Source organism: Vespa mandarinia, chromosome 7, assembly GCF_050613455.1.
Source record: "Vespa mandarinia isolate Hongniang chromosome 7, ASM5061345v1, whole genome shotgun sequence".
In the NCBI taxonomy this organism is placed as follows: Eukaryota; Metazoa; Arthropoda; class Insecta; order Hymenoptera; family Vespidae; genus Vespa; species Vespa mandarinia.
This window is the reverse complement of record NC_140816.1, coordinates 4,127,570-4,145,985: the sequence shown is the minus strand read 5'-3', so window position 1 is coordinate 4,145,985 and position 18,416 is coordinate 4,127,570. Positions and strand designations below refer to the sequence as shown.

At 30.0% G+C, this 18,416-nt stretch overlaps 3 protein-coding genes across 7 annotated transcripts; 1 reads left to right on the top strand and 2 right to left on the bottom strand.

Annotated features, from left to right (window-relative positions):
- Nucleotides 1-3,833: 3,833 nt before the first annotated feature.
- CAHbeta (carbonic anhydrase beta) lies at nt 3,834-6,479 on the bottom strand. The gene is made up of 5 exons (XM_035863901.2): nt 6,254-6,479; nt 5,458-5,542; nt 4,908-5,095; nt 4,624-4,815; nt 3,834-4,547 (listed from the first exon to the last, which is right to left on the bottom strand). The coding sequence occupies exons 1-5, from the start codon at nt 6,344-6,346 to the stop codon at nt 4,338-4,340; spliced, it is 768 nt and encodes a 255-aa protein (XP_035719794.1). The 5' UTR covers nt 6,347-6,479; the 3' UTR covers nt 3,834-4,337.
- A 248-nt stretch (nt 6,480-6,727) lies between these two features.
- Nucleotides 6,728-9,405, bottom strand: RagA-B (Ras-related GTP binding A/B). Its single transcript, XM_035863900.2, has 6 exons — nt 8,729-9,405; nt 8,521-8,620; nt 8,064-8,448; nt 7,739-7,954; nt 7,534-7,649; nt 6,728-7,447 (listed from the first exon to the last, which is right to left on the bottom strand). The coding sequence occupies exons 1-6, from the start codon at nt 8,738-8,740 to the stop codon at nt 7,356-7,358; spliced, it is 921 nt and encodes a 306-aa protein (XP_035719793.1). The 5' UTR covers nt 8,741-9,405; the 3' UTR covers nt 6,728-7,355.
- Nucleotides 9,406-9,959: 554 nt separating this feature from the next.
- On the top strand, nt 9,960-18,348 carry Pak (serine/threonine-protein kinase PAK 3-like protein). 5 transcript variants are annotated; one of them, XM_035863897.2, is made up of 10 exons: nt 9,970-10,622; nt 11,326-11,442; nt 12,256-12,451; nt 13,231-13,399; nt 13,470-13,620; nt 13,695-13,812; nt 13,896-14,182; nt 14,273-14,768; nt 14,850-15,068; nt 15,156-18,346. In XM_035863897.2, exons 2-10 carry the CDS (start codon nt 11,387-11,389, stop codon nt 15,237-15,239), a joined length of 1,776 nt encoding a protein of 591 aa, XP_035719790.1. In that variant the 5' UTR covers nt 9,970-10,622; nt 11,326-11,386; the 3' UTR covers nt 15,240-18,346. The 5 variants fall into 5 exon arrangements, with proteins under 5 accessions (XP_035719789.1, XP_035719787.1, XP_035719785.1 ...); XM_035863896.2 differs by having other exon boundaries at nt 9,960-11,442; nt 13,494-13,620; nt 13,704-13,812; nt 15,156-18,348; XM_035863894.2 differs by having other exon boundaries at nt 9,960-11,442; nt 13,707-13,812; nt 15,156-18,348.
- Nucleotides 18,349-18,416: the final 68 nt, after the last annotated feature.

The window sequence follows — 18,416 nt, the reverse complement described above, 5'->3', positions numbered from 1 at the left end:
GAGGAGGGATAGGAGGGAGAAATCGAAAATTTTGTTTAACAGGCTACACCATGATTCTACGGTTAAACGTTATTCTAACGGTCGTGCTTTGAATTTTGGACGTCCGAAAAAGCTTGCTGGATACGCACGTAATACATATGTACATGCGGCCCGTTGACTTGGGACCTACACCTTGACATTCGACCGACGAACGGAGAAAATCGTGTCAAACGCACCGCACTCGTGACTTCCTCGACCTAAATTTTAATTCACACACGGCGGCGCTATTAAAGGATAGAGTGACGGAGACAAGAATAGCTTACGCGAGAATATACATTCTTTTTCTCTTTCTCTTTCTTTATTTTCTTTGTTTTTGTTTTTCTTTTTTTCTCTTTCTTTTTTCTCTTCATCTTTCTCTTCCTTCTTAACGCTCACTTTTACCGCGACTGACGACACGATGAAATGTAAGATTTTTGCTGACAAATTTCATCATTTTTCTGTAATTCTAATTGTCACGTTGACTAGCAATTTTCAAACACACGTTTGTTTCAATTCATTGCATAATTTTGTTGTTTAAAAAGTAAACATACCTAATTGTAAATTGTGTCATAAAATTATCCCTCTCATAAAATGATTTTTATGATTTTGATATTATATATGTAAATAATTTTAAATTCGAAGAATTTAATAATAGCAGCATTATATTAAGCGATAAATTTATTAATATTTTATAATAAATTCATTGCTCATCTTAACAATATCCTATTACATAATTGATTTTCAGACGAAAGTAAAAAATTTCGATAATAAAGATCTCGATAAAAACCTAAGAAAGTTACAAAAGAAATATATTCATACATTACATTTGAGAAGAAGCTTTGATAGCTAAAAAGAAACTCACTATAAATACGTAAAAGTTTTACGATAGAACATACGGAAGAAATAAAATTTCTCTTTATTCGAAGCGAATTGATTTTACATTTACGAGATTAATTAAAATATTTATTTACATTACATAAATATAATTTACTTGAAGTGAGGGGGAGGTAATTCATTGAATCAAACCAAAGGGGTAGAAATTAAAATTGATTTTTACTTTGGTAAAGCGCACAAACGATAGGAACGATGTCACGATTTCGCGCGATCTCTTTTTTTTCTTTTTCTTTTTCTTCCTTTTTTTTTTATTATTCCATTCCGCGCTCGCCAAAGAAAAAGATAGCGTGGCCAGTGGTGTGTGCCGAGGCATAACATACTGCAGCCACCGGTGGCATTACCACTTCGTTACGCTCCTGTATTTTTCCGAAACTTTATATTCCTACATTGCGTTGCTCCGTTGTGTTTCGTTGCGGAGAAGGCCGCGAACCGTGGCAAAAATTAATGATGACGCGCGGACGTATAGCACCAACCGTAATTAATAACACTACAAATAATACCGAATAAAGTATTAGTTACGTATGTTGAAATTCAGGAAGATACGTATATATGTACGTACATACGTATGTGTATATGCATGTATAGGGTGAATTAGGAATCTCAGTAAAACTGAGAAAAGGGATGATTTCAACTGAAAAAAAATAAATAGAAATCATGAAAGTTTGATACTTAAGAAAGTTAATTTGAAAAATCTTTTGAGTACAATTACATTTACAATTAGCCACGATTTTGATTGAAAAAAAGAATTGTATTCTACAATTTCGACTAATTCTTTTAAGAGAAATCACATGTCCATTCTAGATGTATAAAAATTACTGGTCCATACAGAACACAAGACACTTTGCAGAATTTCATTTTTTGAAACTTTCGCATTCTTCAACCTGTCTCACAAAAGTAAAGATCTATGGTGTAAAAAGAGCAATTGAAAGGAAGTTTACAAAGAGAATAAGAGAAAAAGAGTCACACGGAAGTAAAAATTTAAAGAATTGCGGTCGACCAACGGTTGAGAAAAGCCGACCGATGTTCTCGCTGCTTTTCAACTTCCTATTTTGTCCAAGGGTGGTCTTTGCCTCCTGTGGTTCCATTCGGTGTTCCGCCAATTCGATCTCAGTAAAAATCTTCGCGCTCTCGAAACTTTTCTCAATAGAACCTGTGTCTCTTTGGCAGGTATCCCAATCTATGGTTAACCGAAAATTTTGCAACCGAATCCAATCTTATTTTACGATAGTATTGCTAGCTACTCTTTACACCAAAAAAAACTTTTCTATTTTGTTACGGTTGAAGATATAAATCGAAGAACCTTTTTGATTTTACAAATTTGGGGTGACTTACCATCGATTGAGATGAATCCGAAACTTTTTTCTTCAAAACAATAATATATAATATATACAGTATGTATAGAATATAAATATATATATATATATATATATGCACACATATATAGTATATAAATTCTACAAAATATTGTTTAAACAGACATTCGATCGTTTAAATAACATTGTTTAATAAAAAAGTGAATCTTGATGAAATAGTAGAAGAAAATTACGAAAGATGATCTAAAAGTGTATATCTATATACACTTTATTATATATCTATATAGCCTAAATCTAATTATTCGTTGAAATAACAAATATAAGATTATATAAAAAATTATATAAACCATAAACATAACACAAGAAGATTAATGAATTATTATAAAATATTTACGAAATAATGTTATTAATAATTATCTCATAATATAATTGGTATGATCGGTCTTTTGATTAAATTACGTGGGTGTCCGTAGAAATAACGAAGCTTCGTACGGTACATACATACATATATACCCTAGAAGGATTCAGGGCAGTATGCCAGCGCGGTTCGCGGGGTAAGAGAGGATAGGAGGATAAGATGTGGTAGGAGAGAGGAGAAGAGAAAGAGGAAGGAAGACACAGAAGCTCTCCTTCTTCGAGTTACGAGCATCGAAGAGTAAATTCTTCGTGATCCTCCTCTTCGCCTTCCCGATACTCGTGGCCCATAGGCCCGTCACACTCCGTAGACCGGCCTAACCGGCCCAACTATCCAACTATTCGCTTAGACAGAGAGAAGCAAGTCCTCTTCACTTTTACCGCGAAACGAGCTAAAAAGCGCGAGTTACTCGTGCCACGAAACGTTCCTCTTCTCTCTTTTTTGTCTTTCTTCTTCATCTTCTTCTTCTTCTTATTATTATTATTATTATTATTAACTTGCATTCAACGCATCCACGACGAATATTATTTCCTCATAATATGGTACAAATTAACTGTGTTATAGAGGGGTTGCCTGTATATATAATAGGATACTTAATCCTAAACTATAGTAAATAACAAGCACTCATAAACCACTATATTCTTACTTTTTAAATCCTATTTTAAATTAAATCCTATATACTTCAAATGTTATTTACGGCGATCCGAGAAATCTATTGCATTTTCGATTTTATTTCTCATCAATAGTAAATTAAATTTTGTTGATATCAAAGATGCATAAATTAATACGATCCCGATGTGTTTTCGCCGTCCTGGCTGACTCAGGGCACCTTCCTTCATTGTTTTGCTTTCTCTTTCGGGAATGGCATGCTCTAATTCCTTCGAACGCAAAGCTGTTCGTTCATCGTTCGATGGATGCGTCCTTTGCTTTTTATTTCTTCGTTTCAATTTGCTTGAAGACCGTTCCCAATTGAATCGATCGATATCAGATTGAATAAATCAATTATTTTTACGGAAAAATTGTAATAATGATAAAATAATTTTGAATAAATTTTATCTACCAATCGTGCTATTCCAAAAAAATATTCCGTTAAAATTTGGTACAATAGATTGAAATAGAAGGTAATGGAAGAGATCGAAAAAGTTGTAAAATGAGAAAAAGAAATATATATATATATATATTGCATTAAATTAAGAAGTACAGTACATAAGAAAATAATGTGTATAGATATACATTCTCTAAGTTATTAGGTAACAAACGTCTTATTAAAATTACATTTTCCAAAAATAATCTTCCTTTTTTTTAGGTATGTCTAACTTTGTGCAGTTTCACTTTTCTTAGCATCAAATTACTATCACATTTATCCATATAACAGCACTCTGAATTATATATATATATATAATACAATGATGAAGAAAATATATTATTTTACAAATTATTCAATATGATTGTTTCCTATTTGTTATTCGAAATATTATGCTTATATAAAATCAATAGAAGTTGTGTTATATATAAAAGGAAATAAAAAATATAACATTATCTTCAGGTACGTCGCATACAATTGAAAGATCAAATTTAACAAGGACTGAAAAATGCAATCACAAAGCGACCTCTCGTGAAAAAAAATAATTCACAAATCTTTGCACGATTAAATCGCTAAACATGAGATTTTGAGCTCCATCTCAAGATCAAAACACCTAAGAATAATATTTCTTGATTTCTTTGAGCAAAGGTGTCTCTGTCAACTCATTTATTTCAACAAATCTTTTGTTAGCTCTACTAAAATAATAAATGTCGCCTGTATAAATATCAAACCATAACGCATGAATATGTAATTCGTGCCTCTCTAATCTTTTCTTTAAAAAACCATAAGAGGCTATATTTTGAAGCTGTTGCAATGTATTGATCTATTCACAAAACAATTAAATATTAAATTAAATTCATCTTTAATGAATAAGTATCTATCTATCTATTGTCACTTACTTGAGACAATTTGTCTTCTATGGCAAACTTATTTTCAGGATCAATGTAAACAACAAATTTCCGTAATGGCGTTTCTGCTTGAAATAGAATAGGCTCGCGAAACCCAGTGATTTCAAGCTGTTGAAATTTAGCTAAACTGCTACTGGCATGTGCGCATAACCATGCTCTTAATGGTGATATCCTTCGATTCATCTGAAATTCAAATATTATTTCTTTTTCTATGACAATAGTCTGATAATGCACATATATGTATATGTTTGACATGATATAAAAAGAAATTCTACCTGAGAGGCAAATTCTTCATCCTTTAATGCATACAATAAATTCATAGCTTTACAATCGCTATGCCCACAAACTATAATATGTTTTATGTCATTGACAACACAACCAAGTTCCAAAGCAGCTGGCTCGCACATAGTGAGTTCATCTGCGAAATGTTGAGAATGTGGAATCAGATTTCCTGCATTTCTCACTAAAAAATAAAAAGAAAGAAAAATAAATTCCTTAAAAAATCAAAATTGACATCACAAATAATCGACATTTTCATTGTTTAGCAACAAATGTACTTTGATACTTTAAAGGTGCCATTCTCAAATAAGACTAAAGACAAAATTTTCTTACATTAATCAATGAAACTACAGTGCATAACATCATGTAATTTATAATACTATATATTCCTCAAATTGCATTTGTTCAATTAATATTCATTTGAGAAACGTCACCTTATAGACAATCTTCGATACACCACAATGCATTAGAAATTCCAGATTCTTCATATAGAAATAGTCAAATAGCAGACATAATGTGTGATAGTGTCATAATGAAGTCTCGTACCGACAAACATATCTCCAACATTAGTTTCCGTAAATCTAGTTGGTATCATCCGGGAATCCATGCAGGTAAAGAATACTGCTTTTGGCTATGATAAGAGGAACGACAAATGTCAATTATAAAATAAATAAAGTCGAATATTCATGTTCAAATAGAATTATCGATCGTATCGTTGTACCTAAGTAATTATCAATAACGCGGTTCCTATCGTAAAATTTGTATCGTTATTTATTTCCTTATCTTCTTTCGTACGTAATATAATCTACATAAAAAAAAAAAAGAAAAAAAAGTCCTCTCGATTTTAATTAAATCAATAATATTAAAGTTAGCGCGAATCTACGTCAAAGAAAAGAAAAGAAAAATTTTACATTAAAAAAATATTAAGTAGATAACAAAATTTCCTAATTTACTTTCTAATCAATAACATAATCAGTCGATAAAGTAGAAAATCGTAAAGGTTACCATATATAATAAATATGTCAAAGGGCATTTAAGAAACATATGAAACATCTTTCATTACTACACAAAAAAAGAAAAAATTTATCAATAGTTCACAAGTTAGAAACAGTTCAGGGACACAGTAATTATTGTTAATGTAATTTGTAACGAATTGTCAATTGTTTTTAATAATAACACATTATTTTTACTGATTATTTGAATTATTCAATATCTATATCACATGCAATTATTACTTTTCATAATTAACTTATAAATAATAAATAGGTTAGAGGAAAACACGTGTAATCAAGTAATAAATTATCATTAAAAAAGAATATTAAATATATCATAAATAACGTACCTCGGGATGATCTTTGACTTTTTGAAATTGTTTCACCATTCCTTCTCTATGACATTGTCTATATTTCATTATACCTTTAATTATTCTATCCATTATTACGAATCGCGTCGGAAAAGACTAACTGTCTTGCTTACGTTTAGAACGATGACAATACACAAGTCCGCCATTTGTCGATTTAATGGCGTGAAGTTTGAAACGTTTATCAATCTTATCTCTCAATTATTGATCGACTATTTTTCCAAAGTATTGACAGTATTAATAAAATAAAGCCTATATTTTATATTTATTCGCATAATTAGAAAATACATAATCTATTCACATATAAATGCAAAGTTATTAGACTATACTTACTTTATTTATATTTAAAAACAATTACAGCCGTTAATCCATAATATCAATCATAGATTAATAATTACTTTATTTATGTGCGAGGCAGCGCAATTCAAATTTAATATTTGATTTAACACATTTAAGATAAAACATACAGGCATGTATTAATATTAATATCATATTGTTGAAAATGTATTGTAATCATTCATTTACTCCTATAACTTGATAAACTTCATATCTTGATTGTACGTCATTTTAATAAACTAAATATACAGTATAAGAAAATATATATATATATATATATATTTTTGAGAAGATCATAAGAACCGCTGTATAAATTCAATGTCAGATATTCCTATAACATCGAACTACAAGAATACTGTTCAATCTAAAAAATGAAATAATTCAGGATTCAAAATCAATGATATATTCATCATAAATAATTCAAACAAAATATTTTTTTATGGCTGTTGATACTGGATTACTTGTTACAGGTTTACATGGATCCACAATTATCATGAGATGATACAGAATCTTACAGCATCATCAAACATAGCAATTAATTGTGAGGAAAAAATTAAGAAAAATTCCCTGTATAGTTATTCATATTCCTGTCATGTATGCTCATAATAAAAGCTGGATATTATAATTATTCGATGAATTATTTTCAGCAAATAGATTGCCGAATATTGGTCATTCCATCAGACTCTTAGATTCAACAGTCATTAACAGTTTGGACCCGGGTGACAATGCGCCTGGGTCGAGCTGATTTCTATCTACTTAATGCTGAACTTTGACTAGCACGTTCTAATTTTTCAAAATGTTTACGTGCATTACGAATATTAATTAATGTTGCTGCCGATGCTTAAACAGAAAATTATTTGAAATGAATTAATTATATAAAACAATAGCTTTCATATAATATAATTATCAAAATGACAAATACTTACGAATAGCTGGATCTGACATGATAACTGTCACATATGTGTTTGATGTAAATACATCTATGAAAGCAGCAAAATTACTATTTCTTACCTCCATGCTTTGAAATTGTGCTGCTAACTTACTGCAAAAAAAAAAAAAAAAAAAAAAAGAATTATATACATCATTTATTGAATATATAATAGATTTTATTAAATATTATATTCCTTTTACCTGCAACTCAATTTAAATTGTTTTATAATATTGGAAACTTTTTCAAAACGATGTACGTCCCTGTGAAGCTGTCTTTCACAATGACTGATTAAAAGAAATGTTGCTCTTTCAAATAACAGTACTTCGTCTGCATCAATTATTTTTGCAAATTGATTTAAACTTTGTTCCAATTCTTCTACATTAGGTATCAACATATAAACAATAGAAGACCATGCTCTGTAAAATCAATGATTCATAATAAATAGAAGCAATAACATATTAAATAATAAGAAATATATACAGATAATAAGTTATATGTGAAATTTATTTTAATCTGAGTTCATACCTATATAAAGTTTCATCCCATATACTAGTTCTAAAACAAGTGCATCCAAGCGGTAAGCTCAGTCTTTTGAGATCTTCCTCCCTTTCTCGAAGTATCAAATCACGTTGATCCTCTTGAACTAAGTCCATTTTGTGGACAAGACAAAAGATCTTTGCATCAGGACTATTTTGCAATATTGCTTCTAAACAATTCTGATAATAATGCATATCTTTGTCTAATTCTCTTGATTCTACATCGAAGACATAAATTAACACCTCTACATTTCTGAATATATTATCACGCTGAGATGCAAAATAATTTTCCATGAAAGCTTCTTGACCTCCACAATCCCAAAGATTTAATACCAAATTTCCAAGGAAACGAACATGACTGTGTTCTACATCAACTATTATGAATATAACCAAATTAATAATATAAAATCAATAACAAATCATAATAATACATTTTAAATGCTTACTTGTTGCACCTAAGCGACGAGTATCACGTGCTATATAATTGGCAAAAATAATACTACGCATACTCGTCTTTCCTGAGCCACTTTTACCCATCAACAAAACCTAAAGAATATACATGTATGTATATATTATATATGTAGACTAAAGAAAATTGATAATAGTCTTTTATTATTAGCTATACTAATACTTTGTAATATAAAGTCATTGTACCTTTTTCTTCATCTTGGATCTCTAGATTAAATTCCTTTAAGTAACACTATTTATGATAATAACTTGTCTATGATGAAATCTTATTAATTAATCGATTAAATGTAGAATAATCAACTAACTAAATAATTTCCATAATAACAAGCATATGTCAAATCTCATTTGAGGTTATACGATTTTATTTAAAAATGATTCAAAGAATTGTAGAACTGATACGCCCTCCTCAATAGAAGTAGCAATAACCACAAATAATAATATTCCTTTTATAAGATAATGAATCACAATACAAAGAAAATTCGATATTGCTATACACAAATACACAGAAAAAATTACATCTACTAACAATGAGTATTACATATATTATTCTGGTGAAGTCGTTATCATTACCTATATAGAGATAACTTTTGCGTATTAATCATAAATAAACAGCAATAACAAAAGAAACTTTTATCTTGTATAAATCATTATAAAATCTGTAATATTTTAAATTAAATTTATTTTATTCTTAAATGATAATTGAAATATAGACTAACGTTGAATAAAATCTCTTATGTATTAAACTTCAAGTGTATGTTAACTTTCATTTATACGAGATATAAGAAATTAAAAAAATTCGTTAAAATATATATAACAAGTCAGAATGATATTAAATCAAATAAAATGAAGTTATTATTCACCACTTTCTGTTAAACTCAAAAGACATTGCATAAAGTTCACATTATGTTTCTCCTTAACCAATCAGTATCGCACCACGTTTGACCTGGAATTTGCTGATTGGTTAATTGTTTTTATTTACTAACCAATAAATGATCTCATTATAGTGGCCCGTTCAAAAACCGCGTTTTTTATATTCATAATTTTAGAATATCATTATAAATATTCGAAACTATTGCAAAAATTGATAGAAAATAACAAATCAGAAAAAATTTTCATAATAAAAATCATGATATAAATTTAATTGATTAGATAAATAATTATCAATAAAAAATGTATTTATTATAAAATATGAAAAGAATCTAACGATAATACATCATCACCCGATTAATCAGATAATAAAAATAAAATTTACATAAGAGAAATAATAATAATAATAATAATTCGTGTACTACTTCGTGATTTTCTTCTATTATTACAATTATTATTTGTTTCGAATATAAATGAAATAAAGTACATTTGCTTTATTACGTACTGTCATTCCAAAATGGCGACAACGTCATTTTAATGTTCTATCATAATGTAAAAGTAAACGAATTATATAAGATTCATGAAAAAATGATTATATTTGAATTTAACGTTAAGACATCGAATTATACGCATGTGACAACGCGCATACATGCGGTTCAAAAGTGTACAAAGAAATATGTGCTATATAGCAATCTGTACACATACATAACCATTAACGGCAATAATCATGTATGTATTGCGAAAAGAGGTACTAGCACTGAAAGATGGAGTGTAGCGGGAAAGGAAAAAGGGGATAGGAAGAGTGAAAGCGAGAAAAGATGAAAAGAGAGAAACGATAAAGATAGAAGGTATCACCGCACTAGAGAGAGGAAAAAAAAATAATAAAAAAAAAAAGTAAAGGTAGAAAGGAGAGAAAGGATAGAGAGAGTAGAAAAGAGGTAAAAAAGAAATAGCAGGATATTCTAGTGTGGCGGCGCTTGTGCAGTGTAGAGAGCCGCCACGGCGGTGATTCGAGCTTCTTATCGGTCTCGAAAAGACCCGTAGGAAGAAGAAGGAAAAATAAATAGAAAAACCGATCGTCGTCGGGCTGCGATTATGAGCGCGAAATGAAGTAGCATCGATAAAGGAACGAAGCGCCGCGTGATTCCACCTCCGCCGTGTCCAAGCGTGGCACATCACGGACGTGTGGCTGAAGCGGCGCCATATATATACGGTATATATCGTATTCATTCCTTAGCGAGTGCGGCCAAGTACGGCGGTGGTGGCAGATAGAAAAGGAGAAGAGAGTGGAACCGCGACTGTGGCGGCTGCTCCTGTGTATTGGGTGGGGGCGAGAAAGATAGCCGCGACGCGACTCTGAGAAAGAAGAGAGTAGAAAGCAAGTAGAAGGAGAAAGATTCGTGGATACGGCGGGGTGCTTTGCCTGCACCCGTGCGTGAATCACGCTTCCGAGGCGCCCGGCTGTCCCCCGTCTTCAAGTATACCCCATCGTCGCGACATTGACCTGTTCGAGGACGCCGTTCGTTCTTAACGATACCAAGAGAAACGGATTTTCTCCCTTCTTTCCCATTTTGGAGCAACCTTTTAAGAGTGACACCCACGAGGTGGGAGGGGAGGCATCTTGCTATTCGTTCCGATCCATGTCTTCTACCGGTTTATCTAATATCTTCCCTCTCATCTACGATACGTAATTTAATCGAGCGAAGATTCACTGAAAAAAGGTCCTCACTTCATCAAGGAAAAAATCATTTTTGTAATATGATAGTAGTGTTAAATGAGTCTTAGAACCAGTGTTATTGCCAGCAAGATTTCTAGTATACTGTGATTAAACTCTTTAATTTGTAAAACTCCAAGAAATAAGACTGTTGATTGAACTCTGAAAAGCATCGTTGTGAATAATTTCATTTCTATAATAGAATATCAGAAACGCAGCCACGAAAAATAGACTGGCAACAAAGAGAAAGAAGCAGGTGCAATATGTCAGACGAAGAAGATAAACCTCCTGCACCTCCTGTACGACTGACATCTAATAGGTACATGTGCTTGTCATATTTGTACATACTTTCATTGCCAAACATCATATTACTTTGTATCATCTGATCTTTTTTACTGGATATTGATTAGCTATTGCTACGCTTAACTTTAAGCTCATAATTAATAAAAAGGAATTTAATAACTATAACAAATTGTAAATAAGGATTATGGGTTTGACATTTTAATATTGCTATCTCATAACACATATATAGTATTCTCTTATGTATTTTACAAAGTTCTTAATTATATGTTTCTACATATGAACAAAGAAATGATAAAAAGTATTGCTATTGTATGTTGGTAAGCTGATAATCAACTATCACCACAATTATAATCAACAATTTTGTGATAGTTAATAATTTTATTGTTTTCTTTATAATATATACAAGTCTGAGTCTTCCAAAAATAGAAGAACTACCACTAATTTAGTAGTTGCTAAAAATAAAATCTCTCAGTTCAGATACGTTGACATTCTAATGTAGGGGGCCAAGTTTTAAAATCTGAGTATGTTATTTGAGTGATACATTTATCACATTTAAAAAATGTACACAAATTTTATCTTCAATGAACTTACAATATGTAAACAATTTTTTTATCAGTTTGAGAATATTTTTTATATTTGTAGAAACAACGATTCAAATGATCTTAATCTAAACAAATATAGTATATTTATTGATTTTTATTTCTATTATATCTGTTACATCTTTTAGTAAAATAACACATATACATTCTTTCTATGAAATTTTACATTAATAGCTTATTTATTAAATCAAATAAAAAGGTATTAAAACTAAATAATGAATATGTTGTAGAGGTGAATCTGCACCAAATTTGCCAGTGGATATGCGCCCACTACCTAAAGAACCAGATTCAGATGAACGTAAGAAAAAGACATTGAAAGGCAAAATGAAGGTGAAAGAAAATAAAGATAAACCAAATATCAGTTATCCAACAAATTTTGAACATACAGTACATGTTGGATTTGATGCTGTTACCGGTGAATTTACGGTATGTTTCATTATTGTTACTTACTTTTTAACGTCGTTTAAAATGCACTCGCTTCCTGCTTTGCTGTTGTACCATGATACGGAATATCCAAATAATATGATATATGATAAATAAATGATAAACAATATAGAATTTAAAATATTCATATGGATATTCCGTATCTACAGAAATTAAATTTCAAACATTTTTTCACATACGTATGGACATTGTGGAACGGTAATTTGGTAATTTGTCTCAGCTTCTTATACATATTATTTTCTCACATGAAAAACTAACTAGACACTATTTCTTTCAAGCTGCCACTGAAAGTAAGTAAATTCAAATGACCACAGACTTACTTTGCCTGTATTTTATCTTGTACATACATCTTGTTTAAAAGTTTGTTTTCGTTGCTGTTGAGAAAAACTAATTCTTTCGTTCAATTCAAACTGTAAGATATGTTATAGACTTCATAAGCATAAATGCTTTTGTAGATTAATATAGGCTTTAGGCAACATGGCATCTGACATTATTGCTTTCCTGCAGAATGAATCTTGGTGAACGTTAAATTGTATTAAAAATTTATTGAATATATTAAATGAAACATACAAACCTTACATTTGCATGTTTTATCCTAAAATATCCATTCTTAATAATCTATCTCTTCCCTATAATTTCTTCAAATTCTTTAGCAAGTAGGATCTGTCTAGCCAGCATTGTCTACCTGTTACATTTGACTTCCTCTTATTATAATATGACTATGACTTCTACGGTTTAAAATATAATATTATCATCCATAGGGAATGCCAGAAGCTTGGGCAAGACTTCTCATGTCCAGTAATATTAGTAAACAAGAACAAAAGAAAAACCCACAAGCAGTCTTGGATGTTTTAAACTGGTATGATAGTAGCAGTAAAGAAACAAAAGGTTCTAAGTACATGACTACAACTAAGATGGTTGGAGTTGTAGGTAAGTTTATAATATAAATTTTCTTTTTTATAAGGAAAAAACTTTTGTACTTGTTATATTAATAATACAGATATCATTCAAACTGCACACCCAGCTCCAATAGAAAGAGCAAGTAGTCCGCGAAGTATGGGTGTTACTGTTGGTACAGGTGTAGGTACTATTCGTGGTCAGGCAATGTCTCAGGCTTCAGGAAGTTCTCACTCTCAACATTCATTGAGCAGGTGAGCCTTTTACAATCTTTACATTATGAAAAAACTATTAGTTAAATATTTGCTGAGAAACAATAACATTACAGAGTAAGTAGCAGTAGTCCCAGTAGTACACCAACTGATGCTTGTGCAACTAGTTCTGAACAAGAAGATGAACCACCACCTCCGCCTATTTCTGCTAGACCAGAACGTACAAAGTCAATAGTAAGTTTTCTAATATATACAATGATGAAAATATGAGATAATTATAAGATTGATTTTATAAAATATTAAATTTAAATATCCAGTATACAAAGCCTATAGAAGAAGAACCACCTCCACCACTGGCAACTACACTGGGGTCACCTCAAAGGAATGGAACACCACAACAACAACAACATCAATCACAGTTAGATAGAAATAAAAATCAAGCAACACCGACATCAACTACGACTGATCAAACACGACCAGCACAAAGTGATAAAGCAAGAAAAAAGAAAATGTCGGATGATGAAATACTAGAAAAGCTTAGGACAATTGTAAGTGTGGGAGATCCAAATAGAAAATATACAAAAATGGAAAAAATAGGACAAGGGTAAGTCACAAATATAAATTTTATAATATTTTGTTTACTGTATAATATCTGAGAAAAAAAAAAGAACAATAAATATATGTTTACCATCAGTGCTTCAGGTACAGTGTACACAGCAATTGAAACATCAACAGGAATGGAAGTTGCGATAAAACAAATGAATCTTTCACAACAGCCGAAAAAAGAATTGATAATAAATGAAATTTTAGTTATGCGGGAGAATAAACATCCGAATGTTGTAAATTATTTGGATAGTTATTTAGTAGGAGAAGAATTATGGGTAGTGATGGAATATTTACCTGGTGGTAGTTTAACTGACGTCGTGACTGAAACTTGTATGGATGAGGGCCAAATAGCTGCTGTATGCAGAGAAGTCTTACAAGCATTGGAGTTCCTTCATTGTAATCAGGTTATACATAGGGATATTAAGTCTGACAACATCCTACTTGGTCTAGATGGGGGTGTAAAGTTAACTGATTTTGGGTTTTGTGCACAAATTTCTCCAGAACAAAGTAAAAGAACTACAATGGTTGGAACTCCATATTGGATGGCACCTGAAGTAGTTACAAGAAAGCAATATGGTCCAAAGGTAAATAGATATTAATTATTATATATAATAATCGGTTGATATTAATTATTAAGGTATTAAATTAAAATTATTGAAAAACAGGTAGATATATGGTCATTGGGAATAATGGCTATTGAAATGATAGAAGGAGAACCACCATATTTAAATGAAAATCCACTAAGAGCATTGTATTTAATTGCAACAAATGGAAAACCAGAAATTAAAGAAAAGGATAAATTATCTGGTATCTTCCAAGATTTCTTAGACCAATGTTTAGAAGTTGAAGTTGAAAAACGATCTGCAGCTTCAGAGTTATTAAAGGTAATACAATTGAATTAATAAAGGGTAGTTGTTATGTTTAATACTGTTATTATTGTACCATTAGACACATTTGACATTCCTTTACAGCATCCTTTTTTGAAGTTAGCAAGGCCACTAGCCTCCTTAACACCTTTAATTATGGCAGCAAAAGAGGCTGCTAAAGGTCATTGAAAGAGTAGTGAAAGACTATGGTCAAAAGTGATCATAAATATGACTATGTGAAAGAATAACGAACCACCCTCCCAAAACGGAAACGGCACAATAATTCAATAATATATATGTAATAAATAAACATATATAAATATATATATATATATATAAAAATATATTATATATATATATAGATCATAAATAGATAGAACTTATCCGATACGTGAAGAGTATCGAGAAATGGTTTCAAAGTTTTTAAATTGCTCGACTCTCGCATGTTGTGAGGAGAAAAAGTTAAATCAGAGAAACTGTGAACGATCTGACGGCAGAGACCTTGTTTGCCTCGATGATGTGTATTGATTGCTAAAAATTTCTAACGTCAAATTAAGCAGATGTTGAAAAATGAAAGAATGTAAGTTGACGTAAATATTGCCTGAAAAGCTTTTTTTATCAACATTCATCATCAAGGATAGATAAGTGTCTGTCAGTTATTTTCTAAAGATGTAAAAATAGTATTATTGACTCTAAAGTTGAAGATCAGAGTTAGCTACAAACACACATTATTTATAGCAAGGATCCTTATTAGATAATACCATAAACAAATGTGAACAAGTACATAAGACTTATTCTAATACATTATTATGGTTTGACAAAAAAAATTGTAGGAGAAAAGTAAATTGGTCTTCATGTCAGACTTATATTTTTCGAATGAAGTTATGAGGAGCAGAGCAATATGTTTTCAATCTTTTTGTCTGTCAATATGACATAGATATATATATAAGCGATAGCCTAACTTGTTTTAAACGTTCTCAAAAGTCACGTTCTTATAATCAGATGTTATTACGCAGAACTATGTTTTATTAAACTAAAAATGCCTTAACTATTTTCTTTTATCTTTAATATCACAATCATCGCATTGTGTTAGTACATATATATCTATTTCTACATCTATATATATATATATAGATATAGATATAGATATAAGTGTATATATATATAGTATCGCTAATTGAGTTATATTTGTGCTTTGTGCAGTTAGAGTATTTCATTTTTGCAAATCAAGATTATTGTTTTGTAATATTAAGATAAACAAAAGTAAGTACTTTTTCTCATTTGCATTGCTAAGACACGTTAAGATACATAAGGCCTTGTTACTAAAACATTAATTAATAAGAACATCCTAATATGGACAAACTTTGTCCGCTCACGTGTGTTCTTCATTACAGGTCAAATCTAACTATCATTAACGTGTCTTAAAACAAATGAACGGATGATCGATGAAATTTTAAAACAAGGTTCAAATGTAGGAGCATTTTGTGACACTATAAAGTGCCTGTTGTCATGTTTAGAAGCATGAGATATACATGCTAGATTCCTTATAATCTTGAACCATTAAAATGTATCATTTATTTTGATGAACCATCAGAAACCAACATGTAGAATCACGTCAACGGTTATATACAAGGTTTCCAAATGGTTATATTATCTTAAACAGAGCAACTAAAATGTCTTTCCTAATTGTATTATATTTTCAAAGTATCATGTCATTACAATTAAAATTATCTATATTTAGTTTAAGGAACTTAGATTTTGCAATTTCTGTAATTTTTAATAATTTCATTATATATAGGGTTGCGTCATATGCGATTTTTGACACTTAAAATAACTTCATGAGAATGCAGTAATTATTGATACAAAAGAAATCACCAATATATTACATATGAAAGAAATGAAAAGAAAAAAAAGCAAAAACATATAATTATTTCCTTAAAAGAAATATAATGTATTTAATATTCAGCAGTTTTATTCTTTCATAGAACTGTCAATAAGAAGCCTGATTTGTTTTTTAATAACAATTAGTAAAGTCTAATTAACAATTGACAGACAAAATGGCTCGATTTATGTCGTGCTTATGACAAATATGGAGTCATGCTAAAATTGGATAAAAAAACTATTTTTAAAAAATCAGGGACTATAATATAATGTATTATTTTTGTGTGTCAGTATTTCACAAGAATAAGCATCGCATGTATTAATTTTCTTTCAGTAATTACTCTAAATTAATTGAAAGTAAATGATGTGTTAAGCAACATAAAAAGGAAATAACTGCACATTTAGTATTAATCATCATGTAAACGAATTTATAAATTAGGATCCAAATAAATTAGCTCGATCAGGAATAACGAGCGAGGTCTTGCATTTTCACAAATATCTTCAAAGGGATTATATATATATAGATATATATGTATGTATATGTATATATATACCATCCATTTTGTCTGATCATATTATTATTATGACAGTTATAAAAGATATTTCTTCTCTCAGTTCATAGGTATTTACTATTAAGATTTATTTTTTAATGATAAATCGAGATGCATTAAATATATAAAATATACTTGATCATGTCCAAATTTCAAAATACAAAATGTATTTAGATGCATAATTGTTCGCAAATGATCATCTTGTTAATGAATCTGTTCACATAAACAAAAGTACAAAGCTTGTACCAAAACATGCCTTACTGTAATAAAAATATAAGTATTCTATTAAAATAAAATAATCATTATTTTTTTGATGCGGCAAGATTAGATAACTAAACTGATAGATTTTGAGAGTAGAGATTATAAAATGCATAGACAAGTATTATTTTCTATACTTGCATCTCGATTAACGTTCCATGTGCATTTAAGTATTTACATAAGAAACGTATTATTGTCATTTTGTAAGTATAAAATAGGTTCCTACTAAAATCAGGTTAAGTGTGTATATGCATGATTGCGTGCTTATGATGTTTTTGAAAATGCTTTGAGATCTCTAAATGAAAGAACCAGGCCTAGTAACAAAGATACTATTTTACTGAAAAAAATTGGTCAAAGTACATGGTTTCCAGTTTTTATCAAAACTATTTTATTTAAAAAAAAAACGACAGCTAATATATATATATATATATATATATATAAAATTGCTTTTAAAGATTTTTAGTAATGAATGATTTCTCAGGAAAATATATATCTAAACGATAAAGAATCCAGAAATTGATTGAAACGGCAGATAAATAATTATTGTAAAAAAAAAAAAAATAACGCCTAGAATTTTACGTATATATTGTACTGTAACACCTTTTAGTTTGTTTTGAAATGTTACAATATAAGGAAACATTTTGTAACAAACAATTATTATTTTATTACAATTTTC